This window comes from Danaus plexippus, chromosome 15 (assembly GCF_018135715.1).
Source record: "Danaus plexippus chromosome 15, MEX_DaPlex, whole genome shotgun sequence".
Lineage (NCBI taxonomy): Eukaryota > Metazoa > Arthropoda > Insecta > Lepidoptera > Nymphalidae > Danaus > Danaus plexippus.
Genome location: NC_083547.1, coordinates 8,294,847 through 8,315,258, shown reverse-complemented (window position 1 = coordinate 8,315,258; position 20,412 = coordinate 8,294,847). Strand labels below are relative to the sequence as shown.

Sequence of the window (20,412 nt, the reverse complement as noted above, 5' to 3'; positions counted from 1 at the left end):
GAACATAAACAAATAATGTGAAAATAAAAGAGCGAATTAACCCAACTGATATATTTAAATTTACAAATAATGTCTATTAAATATTAATAACTATTCTATTTTAATAAATAGGTTATATAAGATATATTGTTATTTGAAATTCTTTAGTTAGATTTTAATTTCCTATGACGTATTGTTTCTTCGTCGTCCAAACACTGACCGTACCTTACTTCCATACATTTACTTCCCTGAAAGAAAATTACGAAATTAGTAATATATTTATGTAAACATTAAAATTTTTAGTTTCATATTAAAATAAGTTAATTTTAATGAACTTATTTACAAAAAGATTGAAATGTTGGCTACTTATATTTTTTTATAGAAAGCGAATGCGGTTTGTCATTAAAACATCATTATAGTTATATACATGAATAAGAGACATTAGTTTTTCGGACGAAGTAAGAATTCACGACTTTAAAAAGTTGGCTAACTTTTAGGACGTCATTCACAGTCCTATATACATATATTTACATACATGGGCGTGTTTCTAACAATCTATATACAGGTTTAGTGACCGTGTCAGTGAGATGGGCATTTTATTACTCTCATACGGATGTTGACTTGAAAGTAAAACGTAATGATGTAACGAGACTTGCTACAAAACCTGTTACACAGTCACTTTCACTCGGAACCTCAGTTGTATACGGAAAACGTAACCGGCCATTACTCATTATAATTTTAATGTTGCTGATTACAGTTAGGATCCGATCTCGGAAGGTGACACGGTTGGTGGTTCGATAGATGGAATGTAGGTGCTCACTATGATTGTGATAGCAAAATTACAAGTATTGGAAAATTATTCTAATATTAAAAGATATTTTTTTTTTTACAATTGATCTATTCAAATATTAAAAATTAAAAGTAAGATTAAATATGAATTGCGATTTTCCCGATAAAATGATATCCTTAAACTTGTAGTTTCGATTGTGTAAGAAACCGTCAAAGACGTTTGAGATAAATGTGGTCGTAAAAAATTAACCAAGTCTCACCTTCGCCATGTAAGCTTTCATGTAGAAGTTGCCAAAGAGAACGATGAAGGAGATCATGTATATGATGAGGACGTAGTGCATCCACAACGGGAACTCACATCCGGTTCGTATACCGTTGACGCCGAGGATAAGAGCGCAAGAGAATTGGATCTGATGGTAAAAAGAAATCGGTATATATTTTTCTTGCTACATCTGGCATGTATAATTTGATATCATAAACTCCCAGAAGGTTCACAATTTTTATGGAATCTTAATATATAGTACAGAACAAAAATTTTCACGTGTGTTTTAAAATATTCTCCTTATGTAATATAAAAATAAAAAGAAAATGTATGAATATAGCTTTCAGTAATATGTAATATTATTTTATTTTATAATAACTGGTAGGCAAAAATATCATGTAATAAATAGACCCCAAAGAAATATAAATATATAAATTAATTCTGGGAAGACCTTGAATATAGACGTTCAAATAAATAAACATACCAATTGTAAAATAGTTAAATACTTTTTCCACCAAAGGTACTGGCTCACTCTTGGACCAAATACTGAAAGACCGTAGTATGTGTACATTAGCACATGTATACCGCTATTTACCATCGCTGGAAGGAACGCTGAAAAGAAAATTACCATAAATGGGCTAGTTTATTAATTCAAGATGTATTTTTTTTTCAATATTACTGGTATGTAGTTATTGTTATATTCTCGAAATAACTTACTCGATCCACTTGGAACCCATTTGATGCCGATCCACCAAAACCCAAACATAGTTGAATGATGGTAAACATGCAAAAACGTTAGTTGCTCTTCTTTTTTTCTTAGAATAAAGAAGAATGTATCACAGAACTCGAGTAGCTTCGAAAAATAATACCACCAAACAGCATTAGCTATCTAAGTACAAAAAAAAAACAAAGTAAATAAAAAATATATATATATTCCGAAAATAAAAATATAATTACTTTTAGCTCTAAATATATTAGGATTTCAGAAAAGTTAAAATCGCTAAACACATAAAGCTTTAATTTTACCGTTACTGTAGGAATTTCCTTAAACAGAATTAAGAATAATAGAATATTAATTCATAAATAATACATGGTCCGCCACAATGTAAAATACCAAATTATATTGAAGTTATCAATAATAATTGAACCAATTCTTCCGCATGTTACAAAATTAGAAAGTTGTTTTACATGTTATTATTCCATCATTTATTAAGTGTTAATAATTTAGTTTAAACGTAATTGCATAATTAAATGTTGAAAAGAAAGAAAAAATTGTAACATAATAGACAAATATTTATTTTCTCATGTTTCTATATAAATTATCTCATTATAAACCAAGATGCATTTAAAGAAATGGGCTGCACTATAAATTCAATATCCTAAAACTATCCATAATTTTGAATCATAGCCAATGTTTAAATAATCAATCTCCATTTATAAACTAAATTATGCAAGCAGATATAGCCTCAACCTCTAAATTACTGGTAGTTAATTAGAGATTATATTAAACTACAGAACATTTAAGCTTTCCGCAATTATTAAGTTTCCAGAGCTACGTGTTGCCGCATTTTGTACAGCCAATGTTGAAACTTCTCAGACATTGGCAACCATATGGGACCGTATGTTGACCGTCGAAACTTAATACTAGTTATTATTACGTTAAACAAACTTTATTCCTTATGAATCTTATGTATCATGTTTTTGTGATTAAGATTTAAGTATTTGGAAAATTTGATAAACAACATTAATACCTTGGTCAATTTTCAAAATTATTGTGCTTTCAGTATTTCATATATTCATTTGTTTTTCCTTATTAATTTGGGACATATTATAAGGAAGTACAGAGATATATGAATAAAATTTATACGTGAGTGTGAAAGAGTAATTTGAACTTACTTGTAACTCGTCGGGATCATATTTTTGCCGACACGGTTCACAGATGTAGCTGTAGCGCAGTCTGAATGAGGCTGTAAGTAATCTTAGAGCTATGTAGGCGTTCAGACCGGCCATCGCTAAATTGTAAGGTACTAACAACCATGTCAATTTGAATGGTCTTCTATTCGCCATAAGCTTTGGTCCAATCCATACTATGAATAGATATAATAATGTGTATATTACTGTCGGCACTGGGGAATCTACTAAGGGCCATCCTTCTGTTCTTTTGTCTGAAATAATAATAATAAATTCTGTTTTGTAGTAAATCTTTATTGCTTAGTATTTATATATTGGTGGTTAAAACTTTGGTTTCAACGTTATAAATAAATAGTCTATTTCAGGTTGTATGTTATTAAATGTTTAGCACTGTTATGCATCTTTTGTTTCTGGAAGTTGTTATAGAACTTGCAGGGGAATAGGTTGAAGAAAAATCGTAAAATGAGAATTTTTCTAATTAAACGCGATGGAAGTTTAAGAAAAACAATAAATAAATATAAATTGAAATGGCCTGAGTTATGGCCTGCAATTTAATTTAAAATGCAGTTACATATAATAAAAGTATTCGAGTAATGTAACGTTCATTTTACTGTGAAAGTTTAATTGGATTTTTTTTAAATCGTGGGTAGAAGCCATTCTGATCCTGAATTTTAATTCCGTGGGCGATATTTAATACAATGTCACCTGAATACTGCTGAAGTAGTAATTAAATGAGAGTTATCGAATTGGAACGTTAGTCTTAGCAATAACAACTTAATAGATTTAATCAGTCGAACGGTTACCGTTTGCGTGACATACCAATAGCAAAACAGTGAATAAGACATTTTAACCTAGTCTATATAGTCTAGTCAACAAATGCTTTTTTAGTCAAACCTTTTATAATTTCTTGGAAAAATATGGTTGAGGGCTCATTCGATTCGGGATCGCATCTAGAAAGTTTTTTAAAAAAAATTAGTTCCGCTTTAAAAAATAGCAAAAATTTTCAAAATTAAAATGTCTCCAATATTTTTTTAGATATACCCAAAAAATTACCGCCTTCTTTATGTTTAGTTATTTGTTTATAACTTTTGAATTTTCATTGAATTTTTTCAAAACCTTTCTAGATGCGATCTCGAAACGAATGAGCCCTCATCCATATTTTTCCAAGACTTAAAAAGTTTTGACTAAAAAAGCACTTGTTGACTAGACTAATATTGATTTTGGAAGATTTATTATTTGTTTTTACAAACACACTCCGAATTATTTTAATAAACTAAAGTTTCTCTTTCTTAAATATGTCATTTGTTATATTCACAGTATTTGTTTGACAAAACTCACCCGACAATGAAAGCGTCCATAAATAGTACTCGTACGTATCTTTTAAGACACTTTGTGTTGAATTCACTATAGTGGCCATTTTAGTTATGTGTCATCTGAAACAAGAATGGTTCTTTGTTATTTACGGCACAAATTTTGTTTTGTTGAATACTTACCTACATACTATTTGTTTCTATTGACGAGTATTTATTTCTAAATAAATCATTCTAATTAACACAATATAGTGAAGTATTTGACTTTACTCAAGACAAAATACTGTTTTGATCTGTTTGATAAATATTGCTTTATGATCATATAAAATTTCTTATTGTATTGTACTTTAGCTACTTGTAACAAGATTTTTTTTTATTAATGTACCAGCTGCAAGCCATGGCGTATGCCAAATAATAAAAAACGGAGAAATTATTGTTATATATAATGATTTATTGACTTTATTGGAGCTTATATATATTCATAGATATTTTCTTTGTAACATTAAAAATCGTATCTCACTTTGATATCCATGACTGCTTAGAATTTTTAAAAATAAAAGTACATAATTTCTCTTCAGAATGTTAATAGTAAAAGATCTTACTACGTTCGTAATCATCGCTTGGGACGTTATAAGAGGATTCTATTTATATACTATATTAAGGTTACACAAAAATATGTCAAATATAAAAACAAACACCCAATTATTGTATCGATTTTCTCTACACACGACCACTACTTGCGACCTCACTGAATGAAATCACTTTATTTTATTTCAATATGTTGTATGGAATTAAATATCTAACCAACAGCATCAGAGGGAAGTTTATGAAATAGAAAGTCTCCTATTATATTGGCTGAATCATGGTAGAAATCCTTCTTATATAACATTGAATTACAATTACATTTACTGCTACGCCTCAAGTTTGAGTAAGCACTTGTCACTCAATAGATTGAACTATTCCCGATTAAATCGAAGTATTAATTTAATCGACGTAGTATATTTGTATACCAATTTAGATATTTTTATTACTTTATCACAAAACATTAATAATATTATCGTATTTTTTATATTATATTTCTTAATAAATTAACAAATATCAAATAAATTTACTTCTTATTGATTTTTAAACGTCCGCCTTGAAACATAAGATGCTGGTTTCCATTATTCGTAGACAAGAAACAATCCTTTGTTATAAATATTCAATGGACATAAGCTCAGAGAAAGTAATTGTATGAAAAAGATAACATTTTGGGCTATATATAAAAGTTAAAATTGTAAAGTTTTTAGCTATGATATAAGACACCAAAACGTTATTTGAATCGCCTTTCTAATGAGATTATAGTTATTTATTTTAAGTCTATGTTTTTAGTATAATATGAATTATTTTGGTATATATTCTGTGCAGTATTTAACGTGTATTTTGTTTTCGCTTTGAAAAAAGCTTCTTTGTAAACCTGCTGTTAAAAGTGCCACAGCAAATAATTTTCTTGTGTGCAATGGCTGTGTGATCTGTGCATTAAAAATCTTGTGAAAATGTCTACATCATAACGTATGCTTGTTGACTTATGTTTTACATTTTGTTTTTTATCACACTTTTAATGAAATAAGAATAATATCAACCACACCTCCATGTTCTTTCTGTGATAAACTTGGAAGTAGATATCAAAAAGTTGTCAGAAATGTTAGATAATTTATTTAATATTTTATGAAATCAAAATATTGTAGTCAAAATCAGATGATTTGTCACGTTAAATAATTTCAGCGTGGTCCGATTTTTTTTAAATTAAGTTTTTCCTTGTCTTGTTATATAATAATTTTACTTAGTGTTCAGTATTTCATTATATACTACAGCAATGAAAACACCTATACATTTATTGAATGTAAATAAAAAAACTTTACTAAATACTTAATAATAATATTGTCTATTTATTTAGAGAGCTAACTTGTTTGACTTGCAGTGGGAAAATTAAATATTGTATGAAAGTTCGTGAAATAACGAGGGTCACATCCGTTTATATATGTCTAAGAATTTCGTAAACAGAACCGCGGTAGGGTACTTGAGTTACGTATTTAAAATGAAGCATTTTTTTTCATTTTTTCCCTTAATTCCAGAAATTAATTTTAAGTCATATATTGCACGACTAATTAAATGTTAGTTTGACTAAAATTAAATTAAACTAAAAAGTAGAAGATTTATCTCTAAAATTCGCGTCTCTCATCCACTAACAAATATTTTACGAGAGCATTACTTTCTGTAGAAACCTTAATTCTTTCAACCTTTTAAGGATGAAAAATTGTAAATTTCTACCCGAAATTTTACCTCTTTTAAACATTATTACATTTACGTTGTTTGTGTTTTTTACTCTTAAAATAAACTGAAACATTTTATAAATTATGTTATATTTTAACACGTTAATGGTTAATAATTTAAAAAAACATGTTTTTTTTTTAACAAAGTAAACTGAGAAAAATGAAAACACTTTTATTTGCTATAGTGTCTCTAGTTATTGTATGACCAGACTCATTTATCTACTATATAGACATCTGAAATGTTGCTTGACAAATAACAGCAATTCATTTTAATAGCTTTCACGGTAGACTTAGCGGAAAACCAAGAATAATGAATGAAAAGCCTGCTTCATGTTGCAGATAAGGTCACCGTAATGGGGTCAGAGCTTCGAACTCGTAGTTTGATTCGTCTTTGAAGTCATATATTTTATTGATTTTTACTAATCAATTTTTATATTCTATAAAGTGATTCTTAAAATGTTTATTATGATATTTGTAATATTAAATTAGTATGAATTACACATAATCGAAACCACATAAGAATAGTCAACAAAAAAAGAGATAATAAATTAAAAATATTAAACATTTTAAAACATTCTTACCAGTTTATATTTATTATACACATAAACTATAAAAAACACACATTAGCGACGTGTGTCGCTCACGAGCTTTGTAAGACAACTGAAAGGTTTGCGCTTGCGCACCGATATTACTTAAATTCCTCTACGTAGTCATTTAAAGGGCGAGTTCACACTCTCAGAACTTTTTTAGACAAACAAGTTTTAAATCATTTTGAAAGAAGAAGAGAAACTAGGACAAAAGCCTCGATATATACTGTTTTAATACCTCTGAACGACAAAAATAGGCACTGTTTTGTTTTATATTTAAAAACGCAAAGAAATTAAATTGTTACTTTTAATTTCGAAATCCACAAAGTTTTGCAATCAATATTTTTGATTATTATATAATAATTAGACATAATTTTTCAAAATTATTTTTCTACTATTGCTTCTTTTTCTAATTTTTAGAAAAAATATATTGTATGATTATTGAAAATCTCGAATAATGAATGGAATACCTAAGATTTAAAGACTAATAATCAAGTTCCCATTGTGTTATATTAACATGTAAAGGAAATATTTTAAGTAATTATAATAATGACACTGAATATATTTAGGAGTACATTAGGAGAAAATTGCTTGGCTAGGACACATCAACATCGTCAGTTTTACCGCTTTGATGCAAAAAGAAAAAAAATATAGGAAACGGTACTTGCTGTTGAGCGTTATTCACCTAACAAGAATTGTTTATGGCTGCTTTGGCATGATTATTTTTATAATACAATTAAAAGTATTTTTATAATACAAGGCTTTATCTGCAAGGATTATATTTTGGGGGACCACGACTTTATCTTAAATTCTCTAACGGTTGAATTATTCGAAATTTTAATTTCTCTAAATAACCAAAATTCTCATTACGTTATCTTATAAATTTCTTTAATTTTTACTTTATTAATATCATAAATAACTTGGACTACTATTCATCATAATATACCAAAAATACTGTTATTTATTTAAAAATAAAATTAATAAAGTTAAATAAGTGAAAGTTTTTATGATGTTGGACTAAAATATGTCTACGCATATTGATGAAACCTTAAAGTTATATAGCTGATGTATTGTGTGATATATAAAACTATGAGTGCAACAATAACTTACATCCAGACAGTTGCATGTAGTTTTTTATTCAGTTTTCGTATCTAGGAAAATTTTTTATCTAGGAAAAGGTCGCGGATTTATACTAAACCTAGTATTTATCTGTTTTTGGTAGAGTTGAATGATGCAGTTCATGATAGTTTATTATATTTTTTGTAGAGATTGTTCCATTTTGGATATTATTAAATTATATTTTGCTGAATAAAGTTATAAAAACAATGATTCTTTGCTCAATCCTCCATATGTACAATGATGTCGTACTATAATAATAAATAGTACTTGTCATAAAAATTCCTAAAGATAATATAGGTTCGAGTATACTTTATAAAAATTTCAAAAATTCTGTAGTCGCAAGTATTTTTGATTAAATTGTGCCTCTTCAATTTATTTGTGATTTGTGTTACAATAGATTTATTGAAAAAAGGGTTAACGTTTTCAACTACGTTAAAAGGTAAACTTTTTTGTAAATCTCTTTATCAATTCATAAATATAACCTTTTTGATGGAGCTAGAGCTTGACTAATATCCTCTTAACATAATTAGATAGCTCAGTTTGAAAACAGTCTTAAACATCTTAGTGGTAAAAGGTCACTGTATTTATGTATATATCCTCCAACGCCACAAATAGAATACAATTTATCTTTTATTTTTAAACCAAGGACTAGCTGGTTTTCACATCAGAAAATATTTACTAAACTCTAAAAATGCAGTCATTTTTTTTTTGTTCCGTTGGAATTTTTTGAAAAAATATTTAAAATTTACTTGTGTAAAATAATCATAATTTTATATTATTAAACTATATATGTATATAACAGAAAAATATATAAATATGTTGCAAGTTAATTTGAAAACAGAGAAGTTAATAGCTATTGATGATTTGTTGGCAGGAATTTAATTATTGAATTTTAATAAATATTTTCCTATATCTGAAATATATTTCGGGTTTTCATCTGTATCCTGTTTGATATTCGTACTGGAAAATGAGGCGCAGAGATCCCTAGGGATGGACCTTTGAGTTTATCGCATCCATTGATCGAGGTTTGAAATGCGGGTTTTACTCATGTATTGAGGGATATTTGCAATCAGTTTAGAAATACTTGTCGTCGAAATGAATTGAGAAATAATCGAAGTGCTACTAAAGCTGTCTGACTGATATAAACATATTATGCAAGTATAATTCTGGAAATAAATAAAATTAATACCACGTAACGTTTTAATATTCATATGATTTTAATGTTTTATTGATTTATGTACACAATATTTGATGATTAAAATTCGTATAAACGAAATCCTTTGGAGTCAATAATCTATGAATATTATATTAATGATAAATTTTTGTTATATACATTTGTACGTATACTTATATACACATCGCTGTATATATATTGTATATTAAAAATTCCTTGTAAATTTCAATTTAGAGGCAGTTTCAAGAATTAAGAATTAATTTTTATATTAACTTATCATTTCAATGACTTCGTTACGACGATTATGGAATCCTGAGAAAATTGAGGAAAATCCTTAAAATGTTTAGGTATATTATGTTTGACTTTTAATGTCGGAAGACAGATTTCGTAATCTTGTTATTAACCGACTTGAAAAGAGGAGGAGATATATAAATGCACTTTTGAGAAAGTGTTTCTTCACGTTTTTCGGACGACTCTTGAAGACGTCGTGCTGTACGAGTATTTCTTTCTTTATAACGCTTCAGACCTCCATTTTTATCAATTTCAGACTCCTCAGCTCGACTCTTCAAAAGGTCATTTGATATTAAGAAATTGTATATATTTGGTTAGGTATTAAATTCAATTATTGGGAAGTTAAAAAATTGTGTCCGTTTTTCCAAATAAAGTGTTTAATCGATTTTGGTGTAGATGTTTTGAAGTTATTATTAGATAGTTTAATTTAGGAAATGGTATTTAAATGTAAAATTATTTCGTCCTAAGTTGTTTTTTTACTATTTTTTTTTCACTTTCAACAAATCATGGATTTTTTTTAATAACATGAGCAGAAAAAAAAAATATATATTTGTAAAATCAAAACGTTAATATTAGTTGTTTTTTTTAATTCTTTATAGTTTTGTCATAACACAGTGAAAGTTTAAGGATTGTAAATTACAACCGGAACGCTAAGTTTACCGTTAACCCTGCATTCGTTTAGTGATTACAAACACGTTATATTTTTTTTACTAAGGTTCACAGCTAATACCGTATCTTATACCTAGGTTATAAAGAACTTAAGATACTACTAATTTTAAATAACTTAAGATACTACTAAAACTACCTTGTTTTAAACGAGTAAGCCTCAACACAAATTGTTGCAGAAAATAGTTCCGTAACTTTGTTAATAGAGATATAGAGAGACGCTGTAGTTAATATTTAAAAGAAAACAAAAATATACCCTTCGGTTTCAGAAATATTTGTATTTAATTGTATTTATAAGGTACAAAGTAACCAGTTTAAAACCAGTTCAATACTTTAAATTTTAACTTTATCGTTAAAATGATTAGATCGCTTTTGTTATAAGAATCAAAATGATTTTTTTTTTTTAATCTGATAATAAGAAACTTCGAGTGAAAATATGCTCAGTAACGCTCAGTAACTTAAGAAATTTTAACGAATATTCTTGAGGATATGGGATTAAGTTATTTTCTATAAAATAAAAAAGGCATTACAAGTATCTTATTTTGTTTGTATAAATGTATACTACCTGAGATATTATGAAGCTGATATCCAAACAAAAATTTTGGCGACTTTATTAGCAATGGAATTTTGAGCAATTCAATATAAATAGCCCGTGAAGCTCTGTTTTTGTACCAAAAAAAGTGAATTAATCTTAGTAGCGCTAGACTATATGGAAACAAATAAGTGAATGATTAGAGTAAAATTTTCATCTTTTAGTTGCCTTATTTTCATAACTACAAAGGTATGGGATTTACATTAAATGGACTTTTTTAATATATAAAGTGGGATAAAAAACTTTCAATTCCATTTGCGGTTTCGGACTGAAATGTTTGGGTTATACAACGATGACTTTTTGAATTATAAAGTGATTGTTGAAAATGAGTTTCAAAATTTAAATATATAACTTTACTAATACCACCATATCAAACTCAGGTGGAAGTATAGGAAATTCAAGCCTATATAACATATTTAAAAAGATTATACATAAAAAATAAGATGTAACATATGTTGATTTTTCAAACATGGTTTTCTTTTTTCCTTATTTTACTTCCTCTAAAACACTTTACACAAGCACAATTCAATATTGAATTTCCTCACTCCAATTTCCCACACCAAGCTATACAAACTGACAAACAAGTTTGCTATATAAACATTCTTTAAATCAGAAATGGCTTTATTCAAGAATTTGTACAAAAAAAATTTTTAGTAATCACTTGAAATGTACTATTTTCTTGTTATTTTAAGGCCCTGACTACAAAATATAATAACTTTCAAGGCATAAAATTAATGAATTTATTGAAAATTCATTAATTTTCCATGTCAATGAATACTTCAAGTTCCCAATGTTCATCATAAATTACTTTTGCGTTGCTGAGTCCATTTTATAGTCCGGTGGATGCCTCAATCTTCAAAGTGCTTTTTTTCCTACGACTATATATCCGTTTAAATCTTATATAGGTATAAATAATATAAATATAATATATATATATATATATATATATAATATATATATATATATACACACATAAGCATAGGCATCACTTGAATGCTAAAATAAAATTTTGGAACATTATTAAAAAGAAATACAAACGAGAGTGAACCGGTCCAACATTCTAAAAGAAAGGCGATATAAGTGTATCAATACAATTTTTTAACATAATTAATTTAATTTATATTGCGTTAATTTAAAAATTTTTACATTTTGTATTTTTAAACCTTGGTCGATAAACTCTATATTTTCTTAGGCTTCAGCAAGTATCAAAACAGAATATCAATGTATCACTCTGTTGTCATTCTAAAAAATTAAGTGTCGTTCTATACACGAATTCAAAAAAACAAACACGCGAAGACATCAAGCTGAAAGTTCCACTTGGGGCAATAAAGAAGCTCATTCGAAATCAAAAGCAATTTATTGAAAAGATAAATTTATATATAATAAAAACATTCCAAGACAAGGTTTCATCTTTTTGTTACAGAAATTTTTAGTACTCTTTTTTATTAATGTAACTAACTTCCTGTATCAGTTAATGTCTTATTTAGTTTTGGTTTCGCTATCACTTAATCTCTTAATTACTTCTCTCGTGTGAAAGCCTCAAATCACCAGATTTGTCATAATGATAGATCTGATGCTGCTTTTTATTATATGTTTAAAAAAATGATGAATGGGTAAAATATTTTTTTTGTTTTACGCTTCTCTTATAAAATTAAAACCAGTTACTAAAGCTTCTATAGTCCAATCTTCTAACAATACCTTGAACAAGTTGACCCCAAACGAGGTGTAGTCAAGCGATTACTCAAAGCGTTTACTACCTGAAACCACTTTCAATAACAAGATAATACAATAATTGAAGCAAACGTGTCGAATTAGTTTACTATGTAGTATGCATATACCATTAATTAATTCAACATATATTTAACATTACTATAATTGATCTTAATATTTTCTTACACACATTACACAGTTACACATAAATTATTCGAAAAACGACTAATCAGTTTACAGGCTCACAATATATAAAATTATAGTTTAATTACCAAAATGTAGTGACACAGATATCTTTAAATAAAAATAAAACATCGCAAAGAGCAAGTGGTCTAACTTTTGTTTGATTGCTAATAATTTTGCTTAGTATTAATTGTTTCTTTGTAGATGTTATGTACCAGGCTGATATTTGGAAAGATTTAGTCAAGGTTTTAATATATGCACCCACTAAAATAAGCTAAGGTAGAGCCTAGCTGTGGTCAACTAACTACACCTCGAAAATTTCCTGGCTCAACCGGGGAATTACCACCGTTTTACATAAGATCGGCGTGAAGTAGTTTTTAATGGCTGCGTTTCGTCCGATGAGTAAAAGAACCGGTTGCCCTGTCTCTGTTCCCTCCCTTTCCTCTTCCTCAACAACAAAGACTGACAAGGCATCCGTAACATCTCTTATTTTACAGGTCTCTATGGGTGATAGTGACTACTGCCCATAAAATAGGCTATCTGCTCGTTTACCACCTTTCTCATAAAAAAAAAATAATCACCATTCGTTGCTAGAATAGTCTTAATTTTGCATTTGCATTATTATCTAATCAAAAACTTCGATATAAACTTATGTGTGTATCTCTCTTTCAGTGAAAAATAAATTTGAACATTATATAGATCTGTTCTAAATCAGGCATATTTTTTCTTCTGATTCCTGTTAATTTTGACCTTGATAAAATCACTATCATCGGAAAACAGTTATTAAGGAATTAACAGGGGAGATGTGTAAAAGTTATTTCTACGTCCTTCTTATCTACTGCAAGCCTATAAATATACTTTTATTTATATTCGTTATTATTTGTGGTAATTAATAATTCAGTAAGTTAATAAATCAAGGAGTAAGTGATGTGTGTGCGTAAATAAAAAGTGAAATGAGTGGCCACTTAAGCAACATTAACATTTTGTACCGAGCTACCAACTATAATATTAAGAAAGTTAATAATCTTATTATGAAATTTTACATTAAGTTTTAATAACATTGGTTAGATTCAGGTGTTTTCATCTTGGGGGTCGCACAGCTAATAAATTGTTATGTAACGAAACAAAAACATACAGGTCAATAATCTCAAAACAATTCTCTGAAGAGCATCACGATTTATTGGAGTTTCCGTCTGTTAAGTTTCTTTGAGTTTCGTAAAGTATCATTTAACTTCAATCATTAGTAAAAAGTTCTTCTTTGTTTATATAATTTAGAAAAAATACGATTCTTAAATGTAAGTAGCAAATATTTTTTTGTAGTGTCTAATATTTTTTTGTTATCATTCTCCTAAGATAACTTGGTAACAAATTTCCACGAAGGTGAAGTTGAATCAAAACAATATTTACATTACTTGTAGCATTTTATTTTTCTATTCTAGCCATTAATTTCTGCGAAGAGCTTACACACAATAACCTACAACTTTTCATTCTTCACTTGAGATTTCAACTTTTGTGTTTTTCAAAGAGATTTTCGACTTTCAAAACTTAAATCTTAATATATGTGTTGGAACGGTATTTGTTAGTGTTATTATACAACTATTGTGTGTATTTTCCAGTAGAAGGGATTTAAATTATTTTTATCTATTTCACTAATGACAAATAGAATCTATACGTATAAGTTTTTTTATCGTAGATATGTCCATAAAAATTGGAATGGTTTTAAGTTAACGTGTAAACTTAAATATTCCTTTTGGGAAAAACGTAGAAATTGAAGTTTATTTTATTAAGGCAAAAAGTCATACTTAATTTGTGTGTAGTACGAAACACTGGGATATACTATTATATGGTCTGAAGGAGCCTCCGCAAGAGACACACATATTTTGCGTAGGCACACACACGTACACAAAGGGCTGTGCGAAGGAATTTATACAATAGGAACTTTTGTACTTGAAGGATTTTATTTTAAACAATATATTCATTCAATATCTGTGAAGTATTCTAAAAACTTAGTATATCTCAGGAAAAGCCACATTAATATGTACTTTCTTCTGATATAACTTTAAGATAATGATTAGCTTATCTACATTATATAATAAATATTCTATGTTTACAACGTTGCTGTTATCTTAATATTTATTTAAAAATCTTATGAAAATATATTTACACAATATTAAAGTCGTCTTCAATAAAACCGAAGCAAAGTTTCTATCAAATCATTTTTAAGTAAAAAAAACCGACTTCAAAAAACAATATAGGAACCAGGAATTAAAAAGCAAATAAATAATTTTACACTTAAATACTATTTCCTAACCTAATCTATCTAATAATAAAATTTAAATATCGCCACACTAATCAACTAAACGCCTATTGTAGAAAATCAAACACTATTTTTATTTACTTTCCAATAAAAATAGTTTTCTATTTTTATTGGAAATCTAATTTGATACATCATACATTTAATACCGTCACGGGCAGACCAGATGTGAATGTAAACACATCTCTTAGACAGACAGACAGACAAACATTCACATCCCATGATGCCCGTGATCAGGGTGGCTGCAAAGTAACCGAAACATCGGGAGTGTGTAGTTTTTTAAATAATAAAATACGCGTTCTAATCCGAAAAATATTAGTTTCATTTCAATTATTACTCGCGAAAGACGTCTCACTAATTTAATACCTAACTAAATATAAACAATTTCTTAATATTTAATCACCCTTTGAAGTCGGTTTTTACACATACCTATATAATGAGGCGTTTGAAATATTGAAGCAAGATTTTCGAAAACCAATAATTGGTGACTTCGCAATAGAAACCGACTGTTAGTGGGGACGGTCGGCTTTGTCGTTGACAAATTTAAAATAAAACTTTATCTGAATATATCCGTTCCGTGGGATGTATTTTTTCTCATCCACAATTATATATTTTTTTCTTTTTTATTCTCTAGAAGTCGTTATATTTAAGGAAAAGGAATGTAGAGAAATATTTTTGTATTGAAACATTAGACCTATGACTGCTTAAATACTTGTCCCGATTTTATAATCGTTGGAGAGTTGAAAGCAAGTACCATTTGCCTTTCACTCGTCTACTCAAATCCGCGGACTTATGACGTTAACCGGTATTCATACTAATGTCTATATACATAAGGTTTGCATTTGCGTGCCAAGATATACATTTTTGTAGATGGCCGACGGAAGATGCTGCATAACACTTTTACTTATGAATTTCGATGTCAGATACATATTTGCATTTCAACATGATGGTTGTTATACAACAAAAGGTTTACAATATACTTTAAATTCATAAAAAATAATAATAGATGTCATCTTCATTATTTAGGCTCTGTAAACATTATATATGTCTTAGGAATTCATTGAATGACCATAGAAAAATAACGAAATTATAAAAATATCAATAAATTTATTAAAAATAATTGTATTAAAATTGCTGAAACGAATATTTTAATTAGTTAAAAAGTAGCGATTGAAACTGGAATTGAAATTGGAACATTATTGACATGAGTACCTTGTAAATGAGTTGACTTTCTTAATGCAAGCGACTGTTATTAATTTATTAAACCCATAGTTACATTCAAACTTACTGAAATCGACTTAAAAACATATGATTATAAGTTTTTGTGTTGTTCTATGAAAAGATTGTTGTGAGGTTTATTAAGAAATATACCTTTAAATGAACTTTCATATACGAGTATGTAGGATGTGCATTTTTAATGAAAAATGTTCACGTAACGTTGGATCGAAGGTCATTCATTCTTGTTTCACTGATATTTATCATTGTCTGTTCGGAATTTTAATTACATTTAACTATTTCTATGACGTGGTCATTGTGCTTTAAATATTTACATTTATCTTGATGTAATTATTAAAGTGTTCCTTAGAGGTTAAGATAATTCATTACATCTTACTGCCTCTAACTAAGCATCATATACTGGATTTGAATTTTTGAGTTGCCGTTTGATTTGCCGTCCAGAAGCCGTTGATAATGAATTGCTGACGTACTATCTCAGTAACAGCATATCGGGCTCGTACTTTGAAGAAATTCAAAATGCAAGTGGAATGAAACACAGACGCATGGGAATTGTTCCGATCTGTTTTGTTGCCCGATGATAAAACGGTAATGCATAAATTGCGCAAAGTCTCCAGAGTGTATTCTAATATAGAGTAACGAGAGGTTAACTACTTTATGACTGTGACTAGATTGGTTTCAGCCAAGCCATGATCACCAATAATTCTTTTTTGCCTTGCAACTACTTTAGCCTTAATCTCAATAAACCACTTAATATCGTAAGGCTTTGAGGACACCTTAATAACCAAAGTATATTAAGGGTCCATTAGCAAAGGTTGTAATCAATTGAGAAGGACTCCTTAGCGGTAGAATGATAGTTTCTGTTTTGGAGCATTAAATTACGTATAATTGGAAAATTGGAATTGGTCCATTCGGAGACTGAATGAAATATAAAATTAATACGTTCTACCATGGCTTCATTTTATAATAATATTTGATTACGGATGTTGGACTTCATACTACTCAACAACTGCTGTTATCAACGTAATCAAAGGCTCCTAATAGTAGCAGGTCCTTGATGTACAATAAAAAAATATTTACAAAGAAGATGGATATTAATGCAAAGAAATGATGCATCTCATTCTAATCTTCTCCAAAAGTTATCAGTGATCTCATGCGTAAACAGCCACTCTTGGTGGAGGATATTAAAACTTCCTAAAAAACAGCTTGCTAAAGAGTATCGAAGTTACATCAGCAGCTTCATTGAGGTATTTGAATGCCTGAGTCTTTTCGTTATTACCTCTGTGCTAGTGGTACAAATCATCATCGACCATTTAGTTCACAACAATACAAATCGTTATCCAGTAGAAAAAATTAAGCCTTCAAGGTGATGAAAACGCTGATTTCAGATATCATTAGGAATATACATACGTCGGGGAGCCAATGAAGATATGTGAAGAATTTAACGTGGATACCTTAAATAAGTCCTCTCTATAAGAAATGGGATCAGCGTCTCTCCCAAAAAGTACAAATGCAGCTAATAAGCTTAAAAGTTGAATTTAAAAGTCTGATGTTGGTAAGGCGTACTTAAAGTGAAAAGAGGTGTAACTGTTGCAAAAATTTGCTTCTTTTTTTCTTGTCATATTTGCAAGAGTGAATGAATTATAATGAAGAATGGAAATTAAATGAATGCATGAAATTATAGCCCAAAAAATTATTAGACTTATTATGACAGTCGAATTAGTTCTGACGATCGTGGAGATACCCGCACCCCTCAGAGAGCCCAACGGGTCTATTTAGTTACTGTTTATTGCTTTTGCAGTGCACATGATGTAAACAATTGACAAGAAGATGTTTAAACACATTAAATTTTATTTTTTTTAGGTGAAATTAAGAAATTATTTTTCATATTCGGTATATGTAAATGCTGCAACTGTTTCCAACTTATATTGTTATAACTTTAGGATTGTTTGTGTTATCTACCTTCAAACTTTAAGAATACGGAGCGTTTCTGTGATAGCGTAATGAGAGCGTATGTACTCAACATATCATATAAATTTAATATCTCGAAGTTTCTTTATGGTAGATAATTAAAACATTGCTTTCACTTTGTTGAGTGACAGTTACCATTTGTATGGAGGGGCGGGCAAAAGTAATGTGATTTTGCCAGTAGACTGCAATTAAGTGATTGTTATACTATGTAAAAACATAGTGTACACTTAAGTACACTTTATAACAACATAGTGGAAATTAAATTCCTTTGACATAAAAGTATGAAAAATATCCTACCTACCTATATTTATTAAACATTACACTTCTATTACATATTCATTTTTATTAGATTTTTCTGGTTAGCAATATTGCTTACCATACCCCTTCCTATATAGGAAGGACCTCTATTAAATTCTTTATAAGTTATAGTTGGGTAGAAATATAAATTATTTTATACATATTTCAGAAATACATTGGTAATATAAGGAAACGTACTTCATGAAAAATTTATTTTATTCAAAAATATAAAACCTTTGCTGATGTTTCTTTGTTAAATATTATAGGTCAACTTGTTGGAACTTTTTCACAGGTAGTTAATTCATGAACTTTACTTAAGTCTGTAAGTTGGTTTGTCATAAATCCAAACACGGATAATGTTTGCCAGGAGACAAAAGTTATTGGTTTGGCTACAGTGAAAATTACTTTGTATATTTTTTATCAAAAATATTTTTTGTTTGTTATTTTAAGCCTTTTTTAATTCATAATTCACATTAATTTAACGTTAGTAGGTAAGAAGAACAATCAAATTATATAATATACAAAGGACACTCTCGTTGCATAATGGCATTCTCTCCCAGATTTCTCGATAGTTTGGAGAATAATGAAATGAGATAATGGAAGCAGGGCGGGTATAATACTGCGTATGTTTATCGTCATAAACATTTATAGTGTTAATATATATTTTACCTAAACATTATTCACAGTAAGTAGAAGAGTAGAGTAGTCTTTTGATAATTTCTAAGTAAGACTATACTGAATACTAAAACAAAACTATATTTAATAAATAATATATTTTTTAACTAAAATATATTTAGTTTCGTCGTTTGTATATTCTTTTGGTATGCCTGGGTAGAGTTGTGATACTCAGCGTAAAAAAGTTATTGCAGCTAAGTTATGAAAGGCGATATATTATTTTTCTAAAATGTTTTATTTCATCTTATAGGACAAATGGTTTCGTTGCTGTTAACCTTTCTTCTTAGATATAATTTCGTGTAATAAAGAGAATCACAGTTATAAATAAATACAGATAAATGATAAGACTTAGCAACGAAATAAGTGTAATTTAAGACTGAACACTTAAGACTAATTTTACATATATTTACAGATATATCTTAAAAATTTTGTTGGTTGCGCATGTTGACGTTAATCTGGAAAGAAGTTACATATATGGTCTGGAGGCTTTAAACGGAAAAGTATGAATAATACAGCAATATCACGTAAATAAGTTAATAGGCTAAGGTAGGGTGTGTTGTTCCAAGTAATTTATATTATAAGTAAAGAGGAGAATATATCTCATCAAAGTTGGAGACAAGGAGTCTTTGGAACTCGTCTTTTTTTGATAAATAGCAAGTTTAAGTTGTAGCAAAAATAAAGATAATCACGGCCAGGCGTACGAATAATAATAAAAATAAAAATATATTAAGTAAAAAAAATTAAATGTGTCTTTTTTCGCATTAGAATAATGTGTAAAATTGATTAAAATACACATTAGCTAAGTCAATAATTGAAGTCGAATTTCACTAACCGAGATAAATTGATTGTCATTGCATATATTGACAGATTTCTAAAATATTGACGTCTACTGTTTGGTATTGAAACTTATAAAATTTTGGTTTCAAATTGGTGTGTAAAAAGTAGTAGATGAACGAGATCACGTTTATTCCGTTATAAATAATCTAATCTTTATTCTTCTAAGAAAATTTCTTTGATAAGATTGTGAAGTAGTTAAT

At 28.5% G+C, this 20,412-nt stretch overlaps 1 protein-coding gene across 1 annotated transcript; it reads right to left on the bottom strand.

The window, feature by feature from the left end:
* Nucleotides 1–68: 68 nt before the first annotated feature.
* Nucleotides 69–7,241, bottom strand: LOC116766314 (elongation of very long chain fatty acids protein 4-like). The gene is made up of 7 exons (XM_032656136.2): nt 7,145–7,241; nt 4,280–4,374; nt 2,927–3,195; nt 1,748–1,919; nt 1,515–1,642; nt 1,029–1,178; nt 69–227 (listed from the first exon to the last, which is right to left on the bottom strand). The coding sequence occupies exons 2-7, from the start codon at nt 4,356–4,358 to the stop codon at nt 144–146; spliced, it is 882 nt and encodes a 293-aa protein (XP_032512027.1). The 5' UTR covers nt 4,359–4,374; nt 7,145–7,241; the 3' UTR covers nt 69–143.
* Between the last annotated feature and the right edge of the window lie 13,171 nt (nt 7,242–20,412).

What these genes read in the sequence shown, in the direction of transcription:
- LOC116766314 (XM_032656136.2), bottom strand. Translation starts at nt 4,358, where the DNA reads ATGGCCACTATAGTGAATTCAACACAAAGTGTCTTAAAAGATACGTAC. An exon ending in ATGGGTTCCAAGTGGATCGA is followed by an intron (nt 1,643 to 1,747) that starts GTAAGTTATTTC and finishes TTTTCTTTTCAG; the next exon opens with CGTTCCTTCCAGCGATGGTA. An exon ending in ATTTAACTATTTTACAATTG is followed by an intron (nt 1,179 to 1,514) that starts GTATGTTTATTT and finishes TTTTACCATCAG; the next exon opens with ATCCAATTCTCTTGCGCTCT.